Genomic DNA, 27,828 nt, shown 5'->3' with positions numbered 1-27,828 from the left:
TTTCACCAATGGACCGATCATCCAAAATGAAAATAAATAAGGAAACACAAGCTTTAAATGATACATTAAACAAGATGGACTTAATTGATATTTATAGGACATTCCATCCAAAAACAACAGAATACACATTTTTCTCAAGTGCTTGAGAATGAAATATCATTCTCCAGGATAGATCATATCTTGGGTCACAAGTCAAGCCTTGGTAAATTTAAGAAAATTGAAATTGTTTCAAGTATCTTTTCTGACCACAACGCTATGAGATAGATATCAATTACAGGAAAAGATCTGTAAAAAAATACAAACACATGGAGGCTAAACAATACACTACTTAATAACGAAGTGATCACTGAAGAAATCAAAGAGGAAATCAAAAAATACCTAGAAACAAATGACAATGGAAACATGACGACCCAATAACCCCAGGTTATTCCAATGTGCAACCAGGACTGAGAACCCCACCGTGGTGAGCAGTCAGCATATAAAATACAGGGCTTTGAGGGGGGCTCCAAGTTTCTACAGGGAATGTAGAGGTTTGAGGTTCACTTCACTGCAATCTGTCAGCAAACCATTTACTAAGGCTTGTGTTAGGGAGGTGGCATGGTGGGGAACGGTGCACTGCCTCTAGTGATATACTGGGCAGAGACCAGTCCTCTCAAAACAGAGTAGAGTCACTGTGAGTGTATCTGTCAGGCTCTGCCATGAGCCAGCCCCCAGCACTGTTGGATATTCAAGGCAAAGATTCTCTACTGCACCATCACAACATGCTGGGTTTGTGGGTATTGTTGTTTTGGGGTAATAGCTAATTAATAAAGTCAAAGTACTGACATTTTCCAATGATTTACGTTTTTTTGTTAAATTTAAAAAGTTTCAAGGTTATCCTTGTAACAACACCACACTCAGACACTTGCACTCTGATGGGTTCATTCATTCAACAGATATCTATTTAATGCCTATCATACGTGTGCCAAGCACCGTGCTAGATGTTAAAGATAAAGCAGTCAACCCAACAGCTGTGGAGCTTATCATCTATCAGAGAGCAGAGATATTTAAATAAAGTATTAAACTGAGATGAGCAATATGATGGGCAAAGTAAAGGCTACCAAGAGGTCACAAAGCAACAAGCTCTTGGAGGTTCAGGGAAGCTCTTTCCTGCCAGGAGACCTGACTGGTAAGTGTTGAGTGAAAGAGCAAGGGATGATGTTACAACTAAGGATGAGGAATTGCCCCAAACGAGGTGCCTATTCCCAAAGCTATAGAAAGTCACTATCCCTGAAGGAAATGAATTGTAACAGTTATTAGCTATCATAATATTGTGACACAGTTTACTTCCCTACAGATTTGGGGCAATTCATCAAAATCTCAGTAAACACAGGAGAGAATGTTCTAGGCATGTGAATACCATTTTTATATGCATCATGTTAGAGAACAACAGAATTGATTCTGGAAATATATCAAAAGGTATGGGCTTCCCTGGTGGCGCAGTGGTTGAGAGTCCACCTGCCGATGCAGGGGACGCGGGTTCGTGCCCCGGTCCGGGAATATCCCACGTGCCATGGAGCGGCTGGGCCCGTGAGCCACGGCCGCTGAGTCTGCGCGTCCGGAGCCTGTGCTGCGCAACGGGAGAGGCCACAACAGTGAGAGGCCCGCGTACCGCAAAAAAAAAAAAAAAAAAAAAAGGTAATCACATTCATTTTATGCCTAAACGCCAATGGATGCATTTCAATCCCTCACCAATTCCATTCATGCTCCTCCACCCAACATCATTCAGTTCATCCTTCTCATGACACCATGAGTTTTGGCATGCTTCTCTGGGAGAGTGCTTCTCAAACTCTAGCAGGCTTCAGAATCACCTGGAGGGTTTTTTAAAATACAAATTCCTTAGCCCCACCCCTAGAGATTTTGATTCAGTGGGTATTGGGTGGGGCCTCAGAATTTGCATTTCTAGCAAGCTTCCAGGTAACGATGTAGATGATCCCAGTCCTTAGGTCACACCGCGAGTATCACTGGTCCTTGAAAGAAAATTCCAACTAAATTCACAGTCACCTGAGACCCTGCTCCATTCTTTAGCTCTGACTACAATATCCACAGAAGCTTCTGAAGACAGATGCAGACTTGGAATCTGCTATCCCCACATTTTTGCTTTGTAGCCCCTGCAAATGAACTTCCAGAATCAGGTTTCCAGGTGTCAGCTACTGAATATGGTGAATGTGATAGTCCATTATTTGGACTCTTTGTGTGATAAATTTATATTAGGACTGAGGAGGGCTCCCAATTATTGACCCAATAAAAGGTATTGGATTGGCCAAAAAGTTCGTTCAGTTTTTCCATGTGTTTCGGAAAATCCAAACAAACTTTTTGGTCAACCCAATACTTGCCTTAAATAGCAAACGATGAGGGTTTTTTAAATGTATAAAAGTCATATCATCATGTATAAAATATGCTGCTCTGCAGAATGGTGTCAGTAAATGTCTCAAATTATACATTTGTTTTTCTTTCTTTTTGAAAATAGTCTGGTATTCATGTCAAGATCATCTGCCAGTCATATCACCCTCCAAACTAGATCACTTTGGTGCCACGAATGTCAGAAAAAAATCATTATTTATACTCACACATAAACTATAACTTTTCTAGATACAAAATTCTAGGTACTTGCATCTGATATTATTGTTAACAATCAGATACCTATGTGATGTTTGTTTCTTTGTAAGAGTTCTGCTTTTCCTCTTTAGAAATTTTTAGAATTTTCTTGTCTTCAGTATTCTTAAATTTACTATTATTTGTTTAGACTTTTATGCTCCAGTTTCACACTTGCTGTAGCCTTTCAATTTAAGGCCTTACACCGTTCTTTAGCCCTGCGAAATTTTACATTTGCTATAGATTGTTCATTCTCATTGATGTATAGTATTTCATTATATGATTACATAGAAATTTATTTATCCAGTCTACTGTTGATGGGTATGTGAGTAGTTTCTGGTTCCGACCTTCTCAATTGATTTTGTCACCATAAATATTTAGGTTACTTCTGGTTTGTTTCCAAGCAATGCTGCAAAGGCATGTTTGTGCATGTTTCCTGTACACATACATAAACATCTCTCTTGGGTAGCCACAGGTCAAAAACTGATCCAACTGGACCATGAGTGGAAAGAAAACAGCACAACCCGAGGTTCTCTCTCCACCTATTCCCTGTCCATGGCATCTACCATTTTCTCTCTCTTCATCCTGACCACACTATGACTTAACTGACTTCTGTCCTTCCCCAGAAGTTTCTCACAGATTTCATTTTATAAATTTTTATTGAAGTAAAACAGACCTACAAAAAACGTGCATGCATTTTATGTGTGTAGTGCAGTGAATTTCCCTAAATTAAATACATGTAAGGAACCCAGATAAAGAGATGGAAATTATAGACCGTATAATTTCAGCTTTACTGGATACTGACAAATTGCTCTTCAAGGTGACCATATCAGCTAACTCTCACACCAGAAGTAAAAATGTACACCCATTTCTTCTCATCTTTCTCGACACTTGGGGTAGTCAGACCCTAGTTTTCACTATGCCAATGAATAAAAATTCTGTCTTAAGTTGTTTTTCTTATTTAATGGTTAAGCACTTTTTTCGTGTTTGCCAGTCAGAATAATCTTTGCTCATTTTGCTATTGGGTTGTCGTCCTGTTTTCACCCTTTCCCTAAGAGTTCACAGCTCATCCTGTTTTCTGAACAGCTCCCTCCTATTTGCTACCCCTTCAGTATAGACTTAATATCTTCTCATCTCTATCACACTGCACTCTTCCTAGGCGGGATGGATTATGCTACAACTTTCCCAGGAAATATCATGGGGGCTATATTCTTTTATGACCATCACTACCTCTTATACTAGGTGTCGTTAACCAGTGGCTGTGCATATATGGCTAACAGAACATTTTCAGTATAAGTTACCAGGTATCATGCATGGTTGTAATACAAGCAGCTTAGTCCTTTTGCTTTGCACCTGGCCTGCTCCCCTTACTCATGTTAACTTCATGCCTCAATAGGCCCTTGAGATTTGATGCAAATCAGTGTATGTTACAGTAAAAGCACCTCTGTCTAGGAATTTCTGAAGAAATGAGTTATCATCTCATTTCCATCACCAGCTGTGGGATCTGAGCAAGTCATTTCATGGTGAGAAGCAGTCTCTTCTAGTGTAAAATGAGAACATAAAGATATGTTCCCTGCTTACCTCGCAGAGTTGTTTTGAAGATCAAATAAAAGAACATCAAGGTGATAAGAGTATCTACCAGGCACCAATCCCAGTCGCATCACGAGGGGTCGTGGCTGACTGACAAACACAGACCCCAGGCTTTTCTGAGCACTGCCCTCTGAAAACCTAGAATAGAACCACGGGTGTGAAATACAAATGTGCTCTTTGCCCACATTTACTGAAATAACGTACAGGCTACTAAGTAAATGGCTGGGTGAGGATTTTAAGTCAGAAGGCACCCTCAGCTGAAACAAATGCATCATTATGATTTGATTTCAGAAATGCAAACATGACCTGAATGAATCGACTGTCTGTTGAGTCCAAATTCCTATATTGTTGAAGCTGGAGCAGATGTGTGGCGGTCTGTCCTGGAAGTGAGGAAAAGTACAACTGAGCAGGGAGGCCTGTCCGGGGAACCATGTGGATCACTGTGAGGGGCTCCTGCCTGTTCTGGGGACCAGGCCCCCTGTGCTGGGCGGGAATGTGGGGTGTTGAGCAGCACGTGGTTTCAGGAAGCAGGCAGGGCTCTCTAGTGAGGTGGGCTCCACAGGGCTCCGTGTCTCTGCTCAGCTGAGCTCCAGCAGAAGCTTAGGGAGGCAGGGGAGGTGTAGAGCTGCAGCTGCTGCCCCGCTCTCACGAGAGGGCAGGACTCTGTCCCCGGCAGCAGGCGCAGGGACAGCTGGGCTCAGCCCCACCTCACGGAGGGCAGCCCCAAGTCCAACGGGACTGGGCAGACACTGGATTCTCCCATCCTCTGCACGGAAACAGTGACTTTCACTGCAGTGGTGGAAGGAGAGGAACGGGGCTCCTTGTACTACTCCTTTAAGGTGAGTCTCCTGCTTTCCACTCTGAACACTGATTTTAAGTCATAAGACAAAGTAGAATGTTAGACTGAGTTAAAAGAGTGTAGCCAACATTGTGAATTAGTGTAGTTTATTTTCTTTACTGAAAAGAGTTTAAAACAAAAAAACTGATGATCTAAAGCAATGAATTTTTCATACTGTGCAAGGACCTATATTGTAATTTCTTAAGAATACTGGTGGGGTCTGTTGTTTGTTTTTCTGCTGCTGCTGCAAATGTGTGAATCATGAGTAACATTCATGAGTGGATGACTTTTTAATTTTCCCCTTTTCCTTAGGTGAAAGCACTTTTTAAAATATATATATATATATTTATTTATTTATTATTAAGGCTGCGCTGGGCCTCAGTTGTGGCATGCGGGACCTTTTTGCGGCATGCATGTGGGATCTATTTCCCTGACCAGGGAATGAACCCTGGCCCCCTGCATTGGGAGCATGGAGTCTTACCCACTGGACCACCTGGGAAGTCCCTGAAAGCACTTGTAATTGATCCTGTAGTAGTGCTTGAAATGTCTGTTTCTTGTAAGGGTTACTGTTGTGAGTTTTTTGCTAGGAACATCAGAGGAGTGGAAAGCCCACATTGCCCAGGACAGTACCTGATGCAGTGAGAGACAGCGCTGAGGAAGGAAGGAAGGATCACACTTTCTTTGTTGAGTCTTTGCATTGAACATCAGTGAGAAATAGGGTCTTTGACTGTAGCTGGTGATGTCACTGTTTGCAACAAGTTGCCCTCCTAAAACAGATGAGGAAACTGGAGTTCAGTGAGTTTCACCTTCAAAGTATCCAAGGGCCACATTGAGGAAAATGTCCTCATTAAGCTAATACTGTTTCCTCTTCTGAACAAGACTGTGGTCAGGAACAAACCGGGCATCTGGAAAACAGTGTCCTGCTTCTTGCATGGGAATGCTGGGACGTCAGGTTACTTCACAGGCTGCCTGATGGTGCTTTCAGTTGTTACACTAGTTCCCAGGGCTCAAACTGGTCTTTTATACCAAAAAGGAAAATACTTCAGGAAAAATTCTAGCAGTTTTTTTTTTTTTTTAATCCTCTGGGTGTTCTTGAAATTATTATTTTTTACTGACAAAGTAGAATTGCTGTAATATCCATGTTGGAGCTTTGCTTCTTTGCCAACACTCAGAATAAAACTTTCAGCAGGGAGCTGTCCCAGGAGCCGGCCTCACTGGTGCTGGAGAGACCAAGAGACAATATAGCAAAGCAGAGCCGAACAAGTCACTTCAGCTGACTGCACGGGACCTATCCCCAGGCACCACCTCCTAACGCATGAATGCTCACACACAGCCCAGCTGCCCGGCTCCACGACAGAAAATAGAAGCTGCAATTGGAGTTTGGGGCCATTTACTGTTGACTGAATAATCCTCTCTATGAAATCAGCCTGCAGGTCCAGATTCTTAGAGAAGCAGGCTTTTTGCACCCAGGAAACACACCACTCCTCTCAGCGATGCTGCCTCTGCAGCCTCTTTGATATTGATAGAACATGACAGCAAACAGAATGAAGAGAGACGGGCCACTGCAAGAGGGATAATAATCAGCAATAAGGCAGTTGTTCTGAGATTCAGGCAATAATCATTCTCAGCTGAAATCTCATTCGCCATTTTTTGAATACAGCTCCTAAGGGGATGTTCTGAGTATGTGGACAAACAAATCCCTGCTCAGTCTCTTCTGGTGTTTGTACTCTGTGCTAGCAACATCATCTCCAGGCACTGAGGAGCATCACATCGTTTTCATCTCATTTCTATTAATAAGTTTTCTCTCAAGAAATTGGGCCATTAGACAAGGAGAGGAGCAGAAAGAGAGTAAATATGTCTGGCCAGGAGCTTAGAATGTTGTTTCATTTTTTGAGAGGTATAATCATTCATTAAAACAGTGATTTTTAGTTACATAGAAGTCAGTAGTGGTGTTGGTGGGAACTAGCTTAAGTGTCTTAGTGTAACTTTTTCCATGGTCCCCTTTGAGCACAAGCAGTTTTGATGCACTGTTGATACAGAAACAGCTCTGATGCACTCTTGTTCCTCTTGTTCTGATGAAAACTGTCACCCTTTTATCCCACAACCTTCTCAAGAAGAAAGTCAGAAATGTGCTTCTTTACTGTCTCCCAAACTTGTCCTTTTCATCTCCACTGCCTTTTCCAAAAGCAGTAAAAATGTCATCAAAATTGAAATGGTAACAGCCTTACCAGAACTAATAGGAAGAGCAATAGTCATACCTTTCATTGGCTGTGGGCTTTCCTGGTGGCAGGAATTTTTCTAAACGATTTTTGCGAAGTATCTCATTTAATTCTCAGCCCATGTTGTATCTTCCCATCTGGAATTGCCTTCCATCTTCACCTGTGTTTATCTAAATTCTTCCCACTCTTTAAGGCTCCTCTTGGGTTGCTTCCTCCCTGAAACCCCCCTGACCCACCCCTCCTCTGAGTTCCAGTAGTGTACTGGAGTGTACCTCTCTCCTTGCCACTTAATCCAACACTCCTTAACTGCTCTTGCAATAAGCATCAGGTAAATGGGTAACAGTTATTAAGCTCCTTGAGTGAAAGGAATGCCTGATGTTTGTTTCCTGTTTTCTCCAGAAATCAGCACCATGCTAGGCTTACTCAATAAACACTTACTGCATAAATGAAATGTGGTGTTCTGTTTCTGTCCACTGTCTACATGTTGTCAGACTGGGCAACAGGAAGTTTGCTTTCTTAGTGACAGAGGTGGGGGTCTTGTTAACTGCTGCTCCACACATCAGCCCCTGCCCTGCTGGGTCTCTATCAGCTGTACTCACCGAGGTCCTTCTCTGCAGGTACATTCAGCTCATCCTTATTCCGTTTCTAAACCAATGTGATGAAGGTAAGTTATAGTTGCCAGCGGGTGGGTACGGAAGTAGCTGTGCCATCATACCTCGTACCTGCTTAAGCCCTGGAGAACCCATACCCACCCCGTTGCCGCCTTACCTAGCCTCAGCTGCCTTACTGAGTCTTCATGCCTGGACTTCTAACCTAGTCACCAACGTAGCCCTGTACTTCTCTGAACCCAAAGCTCTCTTGGCAGGAGGCAAGACACCCCTGTCTAGATCTTACTAGCCCTTTCTTCACAAGCTCAGAGCCTTTTCTTTCTTCCCCATCTCCATCTCCAAATTCTTACACCTGCTCCCCACTGCTCTAACCTACTCTGTCAACCTAAGTGTGTCCTTGGATATCAGCAGGGAAGGCAGAGGGGAGTTCACCTCCCCCTTCCTCTATCCTGGGCTTCACATGACTAACGCTCTGTGGTCCTGGGTTCAAGGTTCTCAGCTCAGGCCCCAGTTTCCTTCACAGTTTCCAGTTTCTCATATGTTCAAGGTTTCATCCAGTTCACCTCCTCCATTCCTAGCCCCCAGCATTAAGCAATTATATGGGCTTCAAGAATCTACCAGATGCTTTCAAGGAGGATGGGACCTGGCTCATCAGAAAGTGAATGGAGGACCTGAATATAAGCCTGTCCAAGTGGAAGACAAAGATGAAACTCTCTTCTTAATAGCCTTTAATTTTTTTTGTTTTGTTTTTAAAAAATATTTATTTATTTATTTAGGCTGCGCTGGGTCTTAGTTGTGGCACGCGGGCTCTTTTAGTTGCGGCATGTGGGATCTAGTTCCCTGACCAGGGATCGAACCCTGGCCCCCTACATCGGGAGTGCGGAGTCTCAACCACTGGACCACCAGGGAAGTCCCAATAGCCTTTAATTTTGACTGTGAATTCGTTAGCAATGGTTCCTGAATCCCTGATTCTTAACGATGAGAAAATTAATTCAAAGTAACGGGGAGGGAAACCTGCCTGAATTAGTAAATTGCCGAAATTATAAAATAATGCAAATGAACTCAGTTTTATTACTCTCAGGTGAGGGGAGAAATATGAACCAAGACTGTGAATATATCACCTGAAGAAGATCTTTTATTGAATCTCCTTCAGTGGGTCATTACAAATGATATGCAATTAGTCTAACTATTGTTTATATGTAAATGGTTGCTTCTAAGTGCTTGAGGGTGATTGGACAGTTTGTTGCCTTTGTTTTGCACCCTTTGCTTGCAGTCTTACTGTTAATTTTGTTAACACACCCTTCCTCCATTAATATAACAAAAGCAAATTCCAGTTCAACCCATGCCCCAATTATTTCACACTAAGCTTTAGGAAAAGCTTAATTTAAGAAGCTTAAGTATACTGTGCTTGTTTTTATTATATTTAGGCTGACAAGTCATTTCTAAGAACTCTCTCTACCTACTGTGTACCAGCATTTTCACTTTCAGTGACTGTCACTTCAGCTCCTCTCTACCCACTTGCCTGCTTCCCTGAACCTTCCTCTTGTCTCATCACAGCCCTGCAGGACTTGCCTGTCTCACTTCCTGCTTGGACCCCAGGACAATGTCAAGGATGCCCTTCCTGGAATCCAGGAGCCCTCAGTCCTAGACCTCCCAATGTATCTCCTGCAAGTTATAACAAAGGTCTTGCATTTACATTTTTTTGTCCTCTTCTAATCAGTTTAACTCAGTATGTTCATTTTGAGTTTCGAGAGTTGAATAATGTGGCTGTTCATAGGGAAATTACTACTAATTTTGCCCAGTTAGATAATTATTAAAGAGCTGCTATCACTGCCTTTTTCTGCACACCACTTTCCAATCCCTTGCCCTGGGCCAGCTCTACCATGTTCACCTTCACTCCATGTCCTTGAGAAAAGCACGTGTGTCATCTGTTGGCTCCACAAGGCTATTGTGCAGTTCCCAAGCTATGTACTCTAGTGTGTGAGAAAGGGTAACTTCCTTAACTAACTTTCTCTTTGGGTCACTAATATATCTGATGCCAGGAAACAATCTTAGTTAATTCAGAGTAAACTCAGAATTGCAAGAGTTTTCCAGCCTGTGAAGGGTTTTCCCACTTTCTGACTCAGGAAAGGCATCTAAGCTCTAGGAATGATGCTTCTACAGCGTGTGTGTTCACATGTGTGTGGTCAGAGTGAGGGAGGGAGGCTGACCTTGGGAGGAATCTGGGCAAGTTGGCGTCAGCTAAGATGAAGAGGACTGTCTGGGCTTCATAAGTGGTCATGCTAGTTCCACACCCTTGTCTGGATCCCCATCTGGCCCGGGTCAGACTGCACTGCTTTCTGCTGCAGCATACCTTTGTCTCGTTTCCTTCAGGTACACGGGTGCCCACATCTCCCTCTTTCCCTCTCTCAACTTTGGCTGAATTTCTGGATCCTTCCTGGGAATAAAAAGTTTGACTGCTTCCCTCCCAAATTTGGGCTGGTCTTCTCTCTCCCCACGTGGCCATCGTATCTATTCAACTCCCACGCCATAAAAATCTGGGTAAATTCCCAGGGGCTGCCATCCCCTGGTTCCTATAAAGTAAGTGTAGCTCAGCACCCTTTAATCCTGTGCTCGCAGCCTTGGTCTCTTCCTCTCTTTGTGGTAGCCTTATAAGGGGCCAATACAATATCCTCTCACATTCTGTACCACTATTGTACCGTCTGACACTCCTGTCTCCTGCTGCCTGCTTTCTCTCTGGTGGGGAAACTGACTTGACTGTTTTCTGACAAATTTATTATTCCAGACTCTCTGCTCTGAATGCTTAAATGACACATCCTCTTGCAAAGGAAAAAGACACTTCTCTTCAAGCTACTTATGATATCCTCCATGAGGTATTTTTGAAAGCCCCGGGCTGACTTGTGTCTCTTTGTCTGCACTGCTGGAGTAAAGACTGCCCTGAGGGCAGATCGGGTAGAGCTCTCTGGCTGCCTGGACTCTGGGAGGTTTTCTCAAGGAAGTAGAAAGGAGCATATCCATTAATGCTTCCAAAAAAAATGTCACCCCGTCATCCTTGAAATCATTTCCAGTTGATAGAGTGGGTAAGAATGTTTCGAGCTATGTTCTCAAGTGGACAAGAAATGTAACTTTATTTTCTGTAACTGAACTTAGCTTCTCTCTGGACCTCTCAGTCTAGCTGATGGCAGAAGAAGTAGCCTAGTCATCCCCAGGTAAACTCAGGCTCTCGACTCTTCCCCATCACTGTAGAGAGGCACAGGCTGGAAAGTCAGACTGCTGGAGTCAGGTCCCAGCGCCACCACCATCGAGCTGTGACCATGGGGAAGTTTGCTTCTACCTGTGCCTTGGTTTACTTACCTGACAAATGGTTCTGAGAATTAAGTGTCCTTCAGAGGGCTGTTGTGACGAGTTAACCCTGAATCTCAGCGGTTAAACACGTCAAAAGTTTATTTTTCTCTCACGTCCCAGTTGCAGGCAGATCAACTTGTAGCTCTGCCTTCTAGCACAAGCAGTTTCCAAGGGAGATGGCTAAGCTTCTCTTATCTGCTCTGGCCTGAAATGACACATGACTGACTCCGATTCCATTGGCAAGAATTAATTAGCTGATGGGCATAGGAGATGTAGTTTAACTGAATGCCCCCAGTGAGGGGAACATAGTACACTGCTGTAAAGCTTGGTTTGACCTTCACCCTCTGCACAATAAAACCCAAACTCTTCAGCCTGGCCTTCTGGCTCTGCACAGTCTGACTGGACGCCCCCCCCCCCCCATCTCCTCTCCTCTCCTCCTGTACCATGCTGCACTGAATACCATATTCCAGGGAAATATTACCTTTGGCAGGAATGCCTTTCTCATAGCTTTTTCTTCTGATATCACATCTAAGCTCAATTGCCCCCTCATCTGTGAAGAATTCAGATTGTTTAGTAGATCAGCATCATCACTATTCTTATGCTTCCAAAGCACTTCAAATCTCTGTGCAACAAGATTCATCTCTTGACATGCATGTCTGCCTACACACACATACAGACATACGTGTGCACATAAACATAGACCAACACACACATACACAGATACACACATACACACACACACACACACACACAAGATGTCAGTCATTTTAAGGCAGCTCTAGATCCCACTACCCCTAGCGTAGTGCCTGACACATGGTAGACAAATGGTCAAAAAATATTTTGTTGAATGAAAGGGCATATCAAGAAACAATCTGTATAACAAGTTTATTCCTAAGGTCTCAGTAAATTCGTGTGAACACATTAGAGTGGATGGAGTCTTAATCCTTATTCTACAAGCCACTGGGTTTGAACTTAAAGGTACCATGATTTTAGGGAATTCCTGACAGCACAGCATGCCCTATTGGCGGGGAGGATGCATAGACAGGTCATTAGACCTGAAGCAAACAACATCCAAGATCTGTCTGTTCCCCTTCCCTTGCCACCAGCTCTGGTTCCACATCTGAGACCTGGAAGCCATCCACTTCTGAGACCTAAGACATCGGGCAGGTTTTGGAAAAGGGTGTTCACATTCACATCCCTGCTCTCCACTTATGTGTTCTGATGCCTGATTATAGAAACTCAGCCACAGAGATCTTCTGCAAAGTGCAGAGGGCAGAGGGCACCACCTGTGGACAACAGGATCTGCTCCAGTGGGGTGAATGTGTCAGCCTTGTCTACTAGAATCTCAATCAGGTAGTCACACATTGTTCCTGTCTGCTGCCTCTGGACACTTCAAGCAGAAAATGTGTCTCTGCTGTGAACAGTGAGACTACAACTGCTTTCGCTGGGTAGGACCCTATACTAGGGACTAGGGAGCCAAAGAGGATTTATCACTGTCCTAAGGGGCTGGGAAACTAATGCTTTCATTCAATAAATATTACTAAGGTGATTTCAGCCTTTTAAATTCTTAACAACTATAGATAAACATAAATATTTCTCTCTCAATTTAAATTTCAAAATAAATTAAATATCATATCTAAAAATAAGTCAAAGTATAAACATGCAGAATACAATCTTCGAAACTGTATTCTTTTCTTCCCCATATGACATGTACCCCTTTACCTTACCCAGTTGAGAATCACAGATGGGCTTGACTATTACTTCAGGCACTGGGGTTTCAAAGATGAACAAAACAGGTATGTCATTCTCAGACAATTCTGTGTAATGGGGGAAAGAGACAGCCAATAATTATGATACAAGGGAAGAGAATGCAGTCACTTAGATAAGGGGAGAAAAGACAGGGGTGAGGGGGAAGTGACAGAACGAGGCATACGCAAATTAAAAAGAAGGATTTCCACAGAACTAGAACAAAAAATTTCATAATTTGTATGGAAACACAAAAGACCCCAAATAGCCAGAGCAATCTTGAGATTGCTCGAGGAATCAGACTCCCTGACTTCAGACTATACTACAAAGCTACAGTAATCAAGACAGTATGGTACTGGCACAAAAACAGAAATACAGATCAATGGAATAGGATAGAAAGCCCAGAGATAAACCCACACACATATGGTCACCTTATTTTTGATAAAGGAGAATATACAATGGAGAAAAGACAGCCTCTTCAATAAGTGGTGCTGGGAAAACTGGACAGCTACATGTAAAAGAATGAAATTAGAACACTACCTAACACCATACACAAAAGTAAACTCAAAATGGATTAAAAACCTAAATGTAACGCCAGACACTATTAAACTCTTAGAGGAAAATATAGGCAGAACCTCTATGACATAAATCACAGCAAGATCCTTTTTGACCCACTTCCTAGAGAAATAGAAATAAAAACAAAAATAAACAAATGGGACCTAATGAAACTTAAAAGCTTTTGCACAGCAAAGCAAAACATAAACAAGATGAAAAACAACCCTCAGAATGGCAGAAAATATTTGCAAATGAAGCAACTGACAAAGGATTAATCTCCAAAATTTACAAGCAGCTCATGCAGCTCAATATCAAAGAAACAAACAACCCAATCCAAAAATGGGCAAAAGACCTAAACAGACATTTCTCCAAAGAAGATATACAGATTGCCAACAAACATATGAAAGAATGCTCAACATCATTAATCATTAGAGAAACGCAAATCAAAATTACAATGAGGTATCACCTCACACCAGTCAGAATGGCCATCATCAAAAAATCTACAAACAGTAAGTGCTGGAGAGGGTGTGGAGAAAAGGGAACCCTCCTGCACTGTTGGTGGAATGTAAATTGATACAGCCACTATGGAGAACAGTATGGAAGTTCCTTAAAAAACTAAAAGCAGAACTACCATATGACCCAGCAATCCCACTACTGGGCATATACCCTGAGAAAGCCATAATTCAAAAAGAGTCATGTACCACAATGTTCATTGCAGCTCTATTTACAATAGCCAGGACATGGAAGCAACCTAAGTGTCCATCAACAGATGAATGAAGAAGATGCGGCACATATATACAATGGAATATTACTTAGTCATAAAAAGAAACAAAATTGAGTTATTTGTAGTGAGGTGGATGGACCTAGAGTCTGTCATACAGAGTGAAGTAAGTCAGAAAGAGAAAAACAAATACTTTATGTTAACACATATATATGGAATCTAAAAAAAAAAAAAAAAAAAGAATAGTTCTGAAGAACTTAGGGGCAGGACAGCAATAAAGATGCAGACGTACAGAATGGACTTGAGGACACAGGGAGTGGGAAGGGTAAGCTGGGACAAAGTGAGAGAGTGGCATGGATATATATACACTACCGAATGTAAAATAGATAGCTAGTGGGAAGCAGCCGCATGGCACAGGGAGATCAGCTCAGTGCTTTGTGTCCACCTAGAGGGTGGGATATGGAGGCTGGGAGGGAGACGCAAGAAGAAGGAGGTATGGGGATATATGTATATGCATAGCTGATTCACTTTGTTATAAAGCAGAAACTAACACCATTGTAAAGCAATTATACTCCAATAAAGATGTAAAAAAAAAAATGAAGTGGGAATTAAAAAAAAAAAGGAGTATTTCTACATAGAAATCAAGTTGCTCTTCATTGAAGACAGGTAAACAGAAGCTTTGAATTTAGATAAAAGAGAGAGATAAAAAGACCCAAGTGGACCATTAGACTAAACAATATGGAGTTTTTTCCTTATAGGCAAGAAGAAATCTTTGAAGTTTTATTAGCAAAAGTGTTAGCAGTGAAAACTGTGACTGAGAGAGATTAGTCAGGCTGCAGAGTGCTGGATGGGATGTAGGGAGGGGACACTGAGGAAAGAGAGTCAGTTATAATGACCCAATGAATGGTGTCAGTGCTCAGATGAGGATTGCCTGAGAGCGGACAGGAAGAAGCCGTGGGACTTCCTGTCCAATCATATGCAGGTTTGGGGAATTAGAGAAGATTGGCAGAGGCAGGGAAGGACGATGACATGGGGGCTCAAATTGATAAGATGATTCTAAAATGTATGTGGAAAGACAAAGGAAATTGAACAGCCACAACAATTCTCAAAAAGAATAAAGTTGGGGAACTCACACTAGCTTGTTATGACTTACTATAAAGCTACAGTGTGGTATTGAGGAAAGGATAGACAACCAGAAATGGAACAAATAGGGAGTCCAGAAATAGACTCAATCATATACAGTCACTTAATTTTTGACAAAAATAAAAACGCAATTCAATGGAGAAAAGCTAAATTGTTGCTGGAATAAATGGATAGCCATATGTAAGAAGGGAACCCCTGCCCAAACCTTACACCCCATAAAAATTAACCCCAAGTGGATCACATGCCTCAGTGTAAATGCTAAAATAAAACAACCCTAAAATAAAATAAAAAGACAATATAGGAGATAAACTTTGTGACCTTGGATTAGGCAAAAATTTCTTACATACAACACTAATGGCACAATCCATAAAGGAAAAATTTATTAAATTGGACTCTGTTAAAATTAAGAACTTCTATAATTTAAAAGATGCTATTAAGAGAATAAAAAAGCTAACCACATACTAGGAGGAAATATCTATAAACCACAAATCTAATAAATAATTTTTATCCAGAAGATATAAATAATTCTTAAAGCTCAGTAAAAAGAAACAAAAATCCCAACTTAAAACAATAGGAAATTTTCAAACAGATATATCACCAAATGGTGACTAAGCACATGAAAAAATGCTTAACATCCTTGATCACTGGTGAAATGCAAAATAAAACCTCAATGAAATACCACCACACACTTATTAGAATGGCTGAAATAGAAATATACTGATGATATCAAGAATTGGCCAGGGCGTGAAGCAACTAGAACCATCATACATTACTGATGGCAAAGCAAAATGGTAAAGACAGTTTGGAAACTTTTTGCCATTTTCTTAAGAAGTTAAACATAAATTTATTATACAACCCCAAAATCCTACTGCTGGGTATTTGCCCAAGAAAAATAAAACTTATATCTACATAAAAGCCTGTATGTCAATACTTATACTGGCTTCATTTGAAATTGCCAGAAACTGGAAACAACTCAAATGTCCAGCAGTTAGAGAATGGATAAACTGTAGTACATCTATACAATGGAATATTACTTGGCAATAAAAAGAATAAACTTACAGATACACAAAACAACGTGGATGAATTTCAAATGCATTATGCTAAGTGAAAGGAGCCAGACTCAAAATGCTATAATGATTTCATTTACATGATGTTGCTGAGAAAACAAAACTCTAAGAACAGAAAACAAATCAGTGGTTGCTGGGAAGAGGCTGACTACAAAAGGGCACAGGCGACTGTCTTTGGGTTATCGAACTACTCTACATCTTGATTGCAATGATCGTTTCATATATTCTGCCTTTGGGTGGTGCAGGGCCTGGCTCTTCTCATGTTTCTCATCCTGCTATTTTCTAGATTACAAAGGTACTGAACAGAGTTTTATAAACAGTGATTCAGAATGGATTGTATGTTTCCGAGTAACCAAGGAAGAGAAAGTTTCTCCCCCTTCCCAAAGAAAAGAGCCCTAAATTTTTCAGAATTATTCTTCACATTTCAGATAATGACCATGTGATTCACTTAGGTAATGCTATGAAAAAAAAATACTAAAAGTACTTTTAAAAACACTAGCTCGGGGCTTCCCTGGTGGCGCAGTGGTTGAGAGTCCGCCTGACGATGCAGGGGACACGGGGTCGTGCGCCGGTCCAGGAAGATCCCACATGCTGCGGAGCGGCTGGGCCCGTGCGCCATGGCCACTGAGCCTGCACGTCCGGAGCCTGTGCTCCGCAACGGGAAAGGCCACAACAGTGAGAGGCCCGGGTACCGCAAAAAAAAACCCACACTAGTTCAAAAAACTACCCAAAACAATGGCTCATTTTTTCATGATGGCTCAATAAGAGGATTTTTATTCTCCTCCCTGAAGCACAAGGAATCACAACCCTTCCTGACAGTTTAAAACAACCAAGAAAAGTGTGAGAAATGGGCTGTGGACCCGAAACCAATCCTATATGGTGCTACCCTTACCGCATCACACGCTTTCTCTGGACCCAGGCAGCTCAGCTGTGGAAGCAAAACAATAATGATGTCCCTGCAGGATGGTGAAGAATGGAAGGAGCCACATCTCATGTGAAAGGTGAAGTTTGCGGGGAGAGAAGAAGGAGGATGATCATGGAGAAGTTCTACTCACTAATCTCTTGGGAGGGTCCCCCCAACCCAGAAGGGGTTAGGGGTGAGGGTGGGCTAATGCCCTTCTCCTCAAAGACCAGCCTCACAGACTCTTCATCTTACCACACTCTCCACCCATCCAGACTATTACCCATTCTTAAAGGTACACAGAGCAGAAACGTCCCCGGACTCCTCCTCTTTTTAGTTCCATTGCTAGTTCTCCTACAGATAGAAGTAGGTGGTTGGAGAGAAATAAGAAGCAAGCATAACCTTGACATGATTCACAGGAAAGTAAAGAAACCTGTTTAATTCTGCTTAACCTGAATTTCCTAAATTTATTTGACCACATAACATTACAGTATTACCTCTAATTATACGCACCATGAAGACAATGTCCCCTGGAACGTACCTCAGAAAAGGCTCTGCAACATCGTGTTGAGAGGCCCAGAGAGGTAAAGTGATCTTACCAAGGTCACACAGCGATTAAATGGTAGTCAGGACAAGAACCGTAGTCTCTAGAAAAAAGTCAGAACTCCTGGTCGGCTTGTTGAGAGGATCATGAAAATAAGAGGGTACTTTATAAACTAGAAAGCACTAGTCAAATTTAAGATAGCAATAACTCACAATGCTGAGCATTACTGAAGTATATAGAATATTTGAATAAATGAAAAGGTATGTGGTGCTTCAGGATAGGAAGACTAAATTTTGTGAAGATGTCAATTCTCTGCAAATTTCTTAATAATGTTAAAAAATTTAATCAAATCTTCAATGTGACTATTTTAATTTGACAAAATAACTTAAAAGCTCTTTTAAAAAAGGTAAGAAAAGCTAAGAGATTTGAAAACAGATGCTAATGAGGAAGAGGGATTTTTCTCTATGAGTTATTAATAAATATAAACCTGCATTAAGCAAAACATTTTAGAATTAGCACAGTAATTGAAAGATTAATAATAAATAATTTGCCCTGAAAATAAAATCCTAGTACATATATGAACTTACTACTACAAAGACACTACAAAAATTAGTAAGAAGAAATGAATGTTTTGGCAATAAGAGTAGTGAGTGGATGAGTGATGATTCTTACCTCATGTAAAGTTGTAAGATCAATTTCTGTTGGATTTCGTAACTAAGTTTTTACAAAATAGACAGCAAAAAGCATAATTAGCAGAGTAATTTTGGGATGAGCAATAACTTTCTAAGCCTAACAATAAAAATGTAAGGGGAAACAAAGAAAAGTATTTTCAATAAAAATAAATATATAATATTTATATGTACATAAACATAATATTACATATTATAATATGAAATAGTTGTACTACAAATATAACATGACTAAAGTCCTTAATATATAAAAGCTCTTAGGAGAAAAAAGATATTTCTAACAGAAAAAACAGGCAAAGGAAATAAAAAGAATTTTAGTTTAAGCATGGATTAAGCATGCAACATGTGAATTATCTATTCCTTTAAAACTCCGTTTTCCAATTGTGTCATTTTTCTATTATCATTGGGATGGGCTGAACCATAAAGTGCACTTGGGCTTCCATGTTAAGTTGAGAATAGTAGGTAGGTGGATTAGACAGAGGCAGGCATCAAGCTTAGAGATTCAACCTGGCCCAGGGCACTAGCCTCTGCTAGGAACCAGGGCTCCTAAGCATAGGCCCAAGGTGATGTGGCCAACTCCATCGAAATCCAAGAGGCTCGGGTGGAGTGGGAGTGATGCTCGGAGTCAGGCAGGTGCCTGCATGTGTCGACTTTGGATAGGCTCCCAGGGAGCCTATGAAGTGACTAATGAGAGGTGGAAGGATTAGTGTTCAACCCTGGGCTGGGGAGGCTTGCATGTAGGGGATCAGATAGCATGTAGGGGACTAGAAACACAGGCAAGAGAATGGGAGGACAGTGGAAACCAAGGCAGATGACCAGCGGTCATTGGATGTACACTAATCATTAGCTTTTTAAACTCTGTTGACCAGTCACCCAATTTAGATGCACAGAAAATGAAGCCGCCAAGAGTAGCAATATAGGACTAGAACCATCTCCCTGGAATCATACAGAGCCCTTCTCACGCCCCATTCCCCCACCTGTTCTCATCTACCAACATGTTCAGCTCCATGCCCTGGCCTCAAATTTGCTTCTGTCCTTCCATTTGCTCGCTCCCCCAGATTTCTCCTAGCTACCTGATTTTGAGCCTCCTGGAAGGACTGGAAATGACAGATTGATTGTATCATGGTCTGAGCTGAGATAAGCCCTCAGGGGGAGGTTTCCTTGGACACTTTCCCTGTTGAGTAGCACCTCCAAAACAGAAAACAAATTCCCACAGTGTTATTTTTTAAATTATGTGGATCATGAGGAAGAATAGTTTCTTGGTATTTTTATTACATAGAATTACTTTGGTTTCTACTACATTGCAGAGATTTGGACCTAATTTATCCAAATGTTAGTGTTCTATGTTTCAAGGATCTAGAGTTCAAATAGCAATTTAAATGTTAATCTCAGTTCTTGGTACACAGCAGACACTTCATTTATTTGTTCAACAATATTAATTTCTACCTAGACTGGAGCCCAGTGGGTTTTAAGATGATTTCTAGCATCTGTGGTCTGATATACTATGGGAATTCAGATGGAATCCCAGAATTTAATTGCCTCAAAGCTTCCAGTGTACCCTATTTGTGATTAATCCGGAGGTCATTTTGTGATTCAAGAACGAATCACAAGAAGGGACTCACATTAAAATGAATGTGGGACACGTGCATTTCTGTTTCTGGTGAAATTCAAGGATTCACTAGTAACCAGAAAGCTGAATCAGCCTGTCATGTAAAGGCAGTCCCTGATTTGCACCAAAGCCTGATATGAATGAGAACAATTAGGCAGTGGGAAGTTAACACTGCTAATTAAACTTGAAATATGACCCATGGCAGTAATGATCAAATACTCCAGACTAGTAACTAACCCTTTCTGGTCAGAGTAGAAAGAGCTGTATTGAATAATACAGTTATTCAATATGTCCTGGAGGCTAAACTAAGAAATAAATGTTAGACAGCGAATTGCTTTCTTGTTCAGCCCCAGTTTGCGGGAGCTAAAGTTGTATTCTGTCACCTATGATGATGGTGTTGAGAAGTAGGGCAAAGGTAGTACATGCAATGAAGACAATTGGGGAAGATTCCAGACGGGGAGGAATCTTTTCTCTTGGTAGCAAGTTCTTTTAACTAAGGACAAAGACTCAGTGTGGACCTTTCTCCACTTTTGAAATAGTTTTTAGGACACAAGTCCAGTTTCTCATTATAAGCCTCTCTCTGATCTGTGACCACACTTAACATTCATGGATGGTCCCTGTCTGTCATCACTAACCTGAAAGTTTTCAGTCTGCCTTCATGCATACTCTTGCCAAGCAACCTACTTGTTTGTTTGGCTACTTCTACTCATTTCTCAGACTCAACTCACATATTAATTTCTCCAGGATATACCTTTTGACCAACCATGACCAGTCCCTCCTCAAGTTCTACTACATGCCCCTTATTGGGGATCCTACAGCATCTCCATTACAGTAGTTCACACTGAAAATCTTTGTTTACATATATGCCTCTACCACCAGACTAGAAGCTCCCTGTCCTAGCCTTCCTTCTATGGTACTATGGAACTTCTGTGGAACTACGGTAAAGTTCCCAACGTATGTTGAACTTAGCTGCTAGATTCTCAATAAATGTTTGTTGAGCTTGACTATACAGACTGTAAACCAGTATAATCATTGTCACAGCAACATGACTTCAAGGACAGCTTCCTACTTCGGGCCTGAGTATCATTTCTACACCATCGTATAGGTATATGCCAAGGCTCTCCCTTCAGGGTAAATGCCTTCCCCCTCTGGTACACTACATGAGAGATCACAGGATGACACTTAGTGCCCAACTATTGATATTTGGGACCATCTTGGTCCACAGCCCTGCCGTCCACCTCAACAGACCCAGGCTGCGACAATACTTCCCATTCCATTCATGTTCTCTCTTCTACATGCAGGAGGCCTCCTGCCAGCTGGTCCTACCAGCCCCTAGTCAGAGGGTGCAACCTACATTTCTGTTCAAGACCCCTGTTAAAATGATATTAGGAGCCTTACAAAAATATAAGACTGGAATTAACATCCACACTTACATGCAGCTTTATGTAATTCTCTAATTTTTTTGTAATTTAATTAAACTAATTAAATAATAAACTATAAATATATAGTTTATTTATAAATAATAAACTAATTACTTAAATTAATTTAAGTAACTAATTAAAAAGTCTCGTTATATATTTTTTCATAATTGAGTATTAGCAATGAAGGCTATCCTGAAAGTAATCCAAGACGGAATTCCCAGAGGTCCAGGTAAAACAGCTAGAAAGTGTGAATGCAGATAGGTGGTTGTGATGACAATAATTCCATGGTATTTGCAAGGATGTCTCCAAGCTGGGTTACTGGGAGGGTGGTGAAAACGCAGATTTTCCAAAGGGGCATCGGCAGGAGCAGGGGGTCGTGGGGAGGTAGCCGAGGCAGAGGCTCCCATGAGCAAGCCTGGTCCTACCCCCGTGCCTCCTGCTTGACCTCCTTAGTGATTGCTGACCACCTGGCAATGCTTCTGAAGCAGCAGGTAGCGCGAGACACAGGGAAAAATTGGGACAAACTCCTGAATGACAGGTTTCCGATGGTTCAGAAATGGTCACTGCCCAAGGGTCTACAGGTCCTCAATGCATCTCATTCCCCAAGTCTAATGAGGCAGCTTTGGGAATCCAAAGCTTTGCAGTCTGCTCCTGCCTATCTCACTTCAGGTTGTGTGCTCCCTGTGTTACATAGTGATTCAGCCTCAATGGAATTAGATGCTTTCAGAGCTCTGCTTTTGATATTTCCAATCCACCTAAGCAAATTACTGAGGCTTGGAGCAGACCTCAGAGCTTGATGCTGTGAATGACAGGTGGTACACTGGTCTCAGTGACAGGACAGCAGAGCTTCTTGGACTGCTGGCTGAATCATAACCTTCTGAGACTTCATTTCCTCTCTTGGGAAGTATGATGTATTCTCTCCTTCCTGTGTTTGAGATATTCATCTTCAACATCACAGAAATAACAGGAACCATAAAATGAAACATAAAAATGTAAAGGGTAGAGAAAGCCCTGTGATCCCTGGGGCAGACGATGCAGCTGCATCTTGTGCGATATTTACGACTTCTGCTGTGTGGAAGCCACACGTTACTCCAGAGTCCATCCATCCAAACACATACTGAGCATTGACCTTACTCTCAGTCCTGGGGAAGACAGTCATGAAACCGATTCAGCTCCAAAAACCCAGCTTCAGACAAGTGTGGGTCAGAAGGAAAATGAAGATCTGTTTCCCACTTGAAAATTGAAAAGAAATGAGGCAGCTTCACCGTCTCTGGCCTAATATTCGAGCAGAAAGCCACTACAGGAAGCAGGGCATGGACTTTCAGTCAAGCAAAGCCATGTTCAAACTCCATCTGTATCGCTTATAAGCCAGGTATCCTAGATATCAAACTTCTCTGAGCCCTACTTCCTCACCTATAAGAATGAGGACAGTGTCATCTCATCAGTCAGGCTGTGACGATTGGCAGCCCGACCAATGAGTACCTATTTACTGAGTACCTATTATACATTACAAACTAAGTCAGTCAGGTGCTAGATTAAAAAGTGATTCGCTCAAATAATGTTAGTTCCTATTCACTCTGTGATTGTTAAAGATACCTTAGAGTTTTTTTGTCTTTGTTTGGTTTTGTTTGTTTTCAGTTTCCGGGACTGCAAAGGAAAAGAGGATTATTATTCCTTGGATTTGAATAAATCATGTCTTCCTCTCCAGACAAATCTGACATATCTAGTTTCAACAAGTCATACAGCTAAATGTCCTGTATTTCCTGAGATGATTTTCATTTCAAGTAACCTCTTACGATACTTATAAGTACCCTTGTCCTTGTCATCAACCATATATTCATCCATCAGATATTTATTAATCACTTTCTATGGGGAAGACAAAATTTCAGTCCAAAATGGTGACTCAGACTTAATGCCTGGCCTCATGGAAATCTTTCTGGCTCTGGAAGCATATCGCACGGAGTCAAATCCCAGGTATCAGCCCCATGGCAGCATCAGCATCGTCAAGAGAACACTGCAATTCATCCCTCTCAAACCAAGGTTGTAATTTTCTGCTCTGCAGGAAGCTGGGGTCACTGCGTGACCTCAGTAACTTGAGGTTAAAAACCAATTAGTCATAATCCCACAACTATTTAACTGAGCTTAAAACAGTCTCTAGTCACTGAAAAATTCCAAATTCACCTATTCCCTCTACTCACTATTGAGCATCTGGCTTGAATTTTTGCCTCACATGACCACTAGGGGGCATTTAATCCCCAACTATATTCTTAAACACTGGTTCTGAGAATGGTGTTGGTATACCGTCCGTACCTGTGGGGAAGAGGCGCAGGTGGAAAGCCTGTGAGGCTCAAGTGAAATTTCAGCAGACTGGAACTGAAAATAGGACAAAGAGGGTAAATTCAAGCATCATTCTTAAAAAGTAGTGAGTTATTTATAAATCACTGCTCAAACCTAAGTGTAGTCCATGAAACTAAGAAAGGAGATAAACCAAGTTTTTTTTGCATGTACTATGCATCAGTCACTGAGCTAGAAATCTCCATTTTTGTCATCATATCTATCCATCACAAGTATCCTGAGACAGATTTTATTTTTGTCTTCATTTTATAAATGAGAAAACAGGCTCAGAGAGGTTATCATTTACTGATGTGTCACACATCTAGCAAGTAGTAAAGAATCTGATTCCAAATCAGGCTGGTTTGAATGCCTACTCACTTTTCTACTAAATGGCTCACTTGACTGTGATGCTCAAATGCCTCTACACTTGTTTCCCCAATTCCTATTGTCATAATTCTCCAAATCCTCGTATTACCCTGGGATGCATGTGTGTTCAAGTGTATGTGCAAGCATGGGTTTAAGTGTACTATGAATAAATGATCCTACAACTATGTAATTGTTTTCATACTTAATGACCTTTGCATAACTTGATGAAACAGGACTTAATTTTGGCTGGGTATAATTTATACAATCTACATGTTTTAGTCTCCTTTGTAGTGCCAACACTTTATACTAGAGACAATTCACTGATACTGAATGAATTAACAAATAAATAAACATGGCTCTTGGAAAGCAACAGCAGGGAACGTCTCTCATCTGGAAATTTCCTGGAGCCAGTGACTTAAGGTTGAGATTGTCTTTCAATAGAAAACTCCAAAGCAGAAGGAGTGGACCTGATTTCACAGGATTTGTTCAACCTGCTCCGTACACATCATCTAATCCCAAGGAGAACAGACCCTGACCTGTTCACAGAGCACCCTGGGATGCCCAGCCCAAAGCAGTTACTGCAAGCTCCTAAGAAAAGGCTCAGGCGAGCCAGCACTGACTGCTCCAGCCCTCCTGAGGCTTGACCTCCAAGTCACTGATACATCTAACCGGGATAATTTGATTTGCAGTGTTTCAGAGTGGCAAGTCTGAAATCCTTAAAGGAAATAGCAGGCTGGAAACTTAGGCTTGATTTCTATGTCCCACAAGGAATTCTTGAGGAAGCATTCCTTCTTCTCTGAGAAACCTCGGCTTTTGCTCTCAAGGCTTTCAACTCATTGGTTGAAGTCCACCCATATTAGGGAGGGTAATCTGCCTTTATTTAAAGTCGAGTGATTGTAGATGTTGATCACATCTATAAAACACCTTCACAACGACCACCTTACACTAGGGTTTGACCAAACAGTTGGGTCCTCTAGCCTGGCCAGGTTGACACATACAATTTTACCATCACAAGGGGTTTCTTCAGGCTCTCCTTACCATCTTCTCCAAACAGAAGCACTTCTCATCCCAGTCTTAGACGTGTGCATTCTTACCAGGACTCTGCCCAGACCTTTTGGGCTGAAGTCTCTTGGCTTCTGATTTCCGACTTGCCTCTGGATCCCCTTGGCTCCCTGTTCCTCACCCACAGCTCAGCCCACCCCGTCCTTATGTCCAACCCATCCTGTTGCCCCGGGCTTCTGCTTATTCTGGGCTATGGACTTCAGGTAGATGGAAAGTTCCATTTGAAGGAAGAGTGGAAAACGTTTTATGAAGAACTTGACATTTTAAATGAGTAGCATTCCGGCTTTTTTCATCTTTACTAATTATACACTATTCAGTGGAACTTTAATATTACTATATTATATAATTCTGTCAAAGGAGAAATAGTAAGATAACCCATAATCACACTACCCTAAAATAACCACGCTTAACAGTTTAGTATACTTCAGTCTTTTCCCTGCATGTATAATTTTGCAGAGTTGTAATCACACCCAACATACAATTTTATTATGTTTTTCCATTTACCATTACATTATAAGCATTTTAATGTTGCCACATAATCTTCATGTCTGTCATTGTTAATAGCTACATAATAGTTCACTGAATTGAAGTGCTTTATTTACTTAACTATCCTATTATCTTTCAACAATTTCCAATTTCTTCTTACAGTAAATATGCGTAGTGATTGTAGTGTTCTTTTTCAAACTTAGAATTCTTTCACATAGGCTTAAAATTGTTTGGCAAGAATACTGTGTATACATTTTTGTCTCTTGACATATATTTCCAAATGGATCTTTTTAAAGGTTGCATCAATTTACACTGCTGCCAGTGTAAATAAGGACAACTGTGTCTTTGTTCTCTTGAGAGTAGAGCTTTGACAGGTGGGGATAGGAGACCAGGAGGAAGACATTTCAACACCAAAGCCTGAGCCTTGCATTCTGTAAAGTACCCTGATCCTCACTGATACACCAGTTTTGTGTTGCTTTGTTTCTCACAGACTGAGCAGTTGATAACTCTGTGGGTCCTCTTTGTTTTTACCATTGTTGGAAATGCCATCATGCTGTTCTCTACACTGAGAAGGAAGAGGAAGTCGAGAATGACCTTCTTTGTGGCTCAGCTGGCCGTCACAGGTACATAACTGCAGTGTGTGCAGAATTCCAATGGCTCCTCACTTTCAATTATTTTACCAATAGAATTGGTGTATTATCAGTCCAAAATGCAACCGCAAATTTGGGAGAAATTTCTATAGGGATATAAAACTCAAATTTGAATTTTTCTTCCAGCAAATTTAACATATTTAAATATTTATAAGATTCCATTATAAAAATAACTCCTTATACAACAAACTTGAAAATATCATTATCAGTGCTACCAAAGCATTCTAAAGAGTTCTACTTTCCCTATACACAGCAGCCTCCATGGTTCACTAAGGTGATATTACCATATCATACCATCTTATGAGCTTAAAGAATATATCCCAGAAAATAGAATAAAGGGTAATTAGGATTATCGAGTAAATGCAAAATTCTTGGATGAGGGTATAATAACTTTCTTTCACCATATTTTTTCAATTACAGTGTTGTAACCCACATTCTACAAAACTATGTGTTCTTCTAGAGTGTAAGAATTTAGAGGTGGTAAGGATATCAGCTTAGAATTTAAAGTACTGTCAAGAATAATAATAAATGAACTGAAATTTCACCATCTATTGTCAAAAAGAAGAGTTGCATGTTCTAGTCAAATCCATAGTCTGCTATGTTAACCTGGGCTTAATTTCTCACGAATGTTCTAGATAGTCTAGATAGTCTAGATAAATTAATTTGTTAATTCCCTCTGGAAAAACTCAAGGGGTCAGATCAGGAGCATTTCAACTGGAGAGTTCTTGGAGAGAGAAAGTTTGCCTAGAGTCTGCGATTAGGCGAACTTCTTATTTAAAGTGTTAAAATTTCCTTCATACACATTTCACCATGATCTCAGATCCTGTAGTAAGGGATTTGAGAATACATATCTGAGTCTTTAGTATGTATAAAAAGGTTACTCTGGTATCAGCTGAAGGATCCTATTCTTTCAGATTTACATAAATTTGATTTGAGTCCCCTATCCTATGCTAATGGCCTCCCCAAGATTTATTCAAATTTTCTGGACTTTATATTTTTAGTCTTCACTTCTGGTTCTTACTTGCTAACTCTGCTGAACCTTTGCTCTCTTTTACAGGCATCTCACCTTCCCTAGTCTTTTTTTTTTTCTTTTTAAGCCATACTGACCCTAACAGGGCACTCAGCTCCCCTTTCTTTTATATTCTTTAAAATCATCCACAGAAACATAACTTTCTATGTTTAAAAGACTTTGTCAAATGTTTCTGGCAACAGAGGGAGATTGCATTATAGCAAAGCAAATATATTAAAATTGAATATTATATATTTTTGAAACTTTCAGCTACAACCAATTGTGTCTTTG

The 27,828-nt window shown here is 41.0% G+C and overlaps 1 protein-coding gene across 1 annotated transcript; it reads left to right on the top strand.

Annotated features, from left to right (window-relative positions):
* Positions 1-1,077: 1,077 nt before the first annotated feature.
* LOC117201363 (neuropeptide S receptor-like) lies at positions 1,078-26,509 on the top strand. Its single transcript, XM_033428345.2, has 3 exons — positions 1,078-1,168; positions 4,879-5,063; positions 26,369-26,509. Exons 1-3 carry the CDS (start codon positions 1,078-1,080, stop codon positions 26,507-26,509), a joined length of 417 nt encoding a protein of 138 aa, XP_033284236.1.
* Positions 26,510-27,828: the final 1,319 nt, after the last annotated feature.

The sequence above is a fragment of the Orcinus orca genome, chromosome 9, assembly GCF_937001465.1.
Source record: "Orcinus orca chromosome 9, mOrcOrc1.1, whole genome shotgun sequence".
NCBI lineage: Eukaryota > Metazoa > Chordata > Mammalia > Artiodactyla > Delphinidae > Orcinus > Orcinus orca.
Note: the sequence above shows the minus strand (reverse complement) of the source record. Positions and strands in the feature narration are given on the sequence as shown.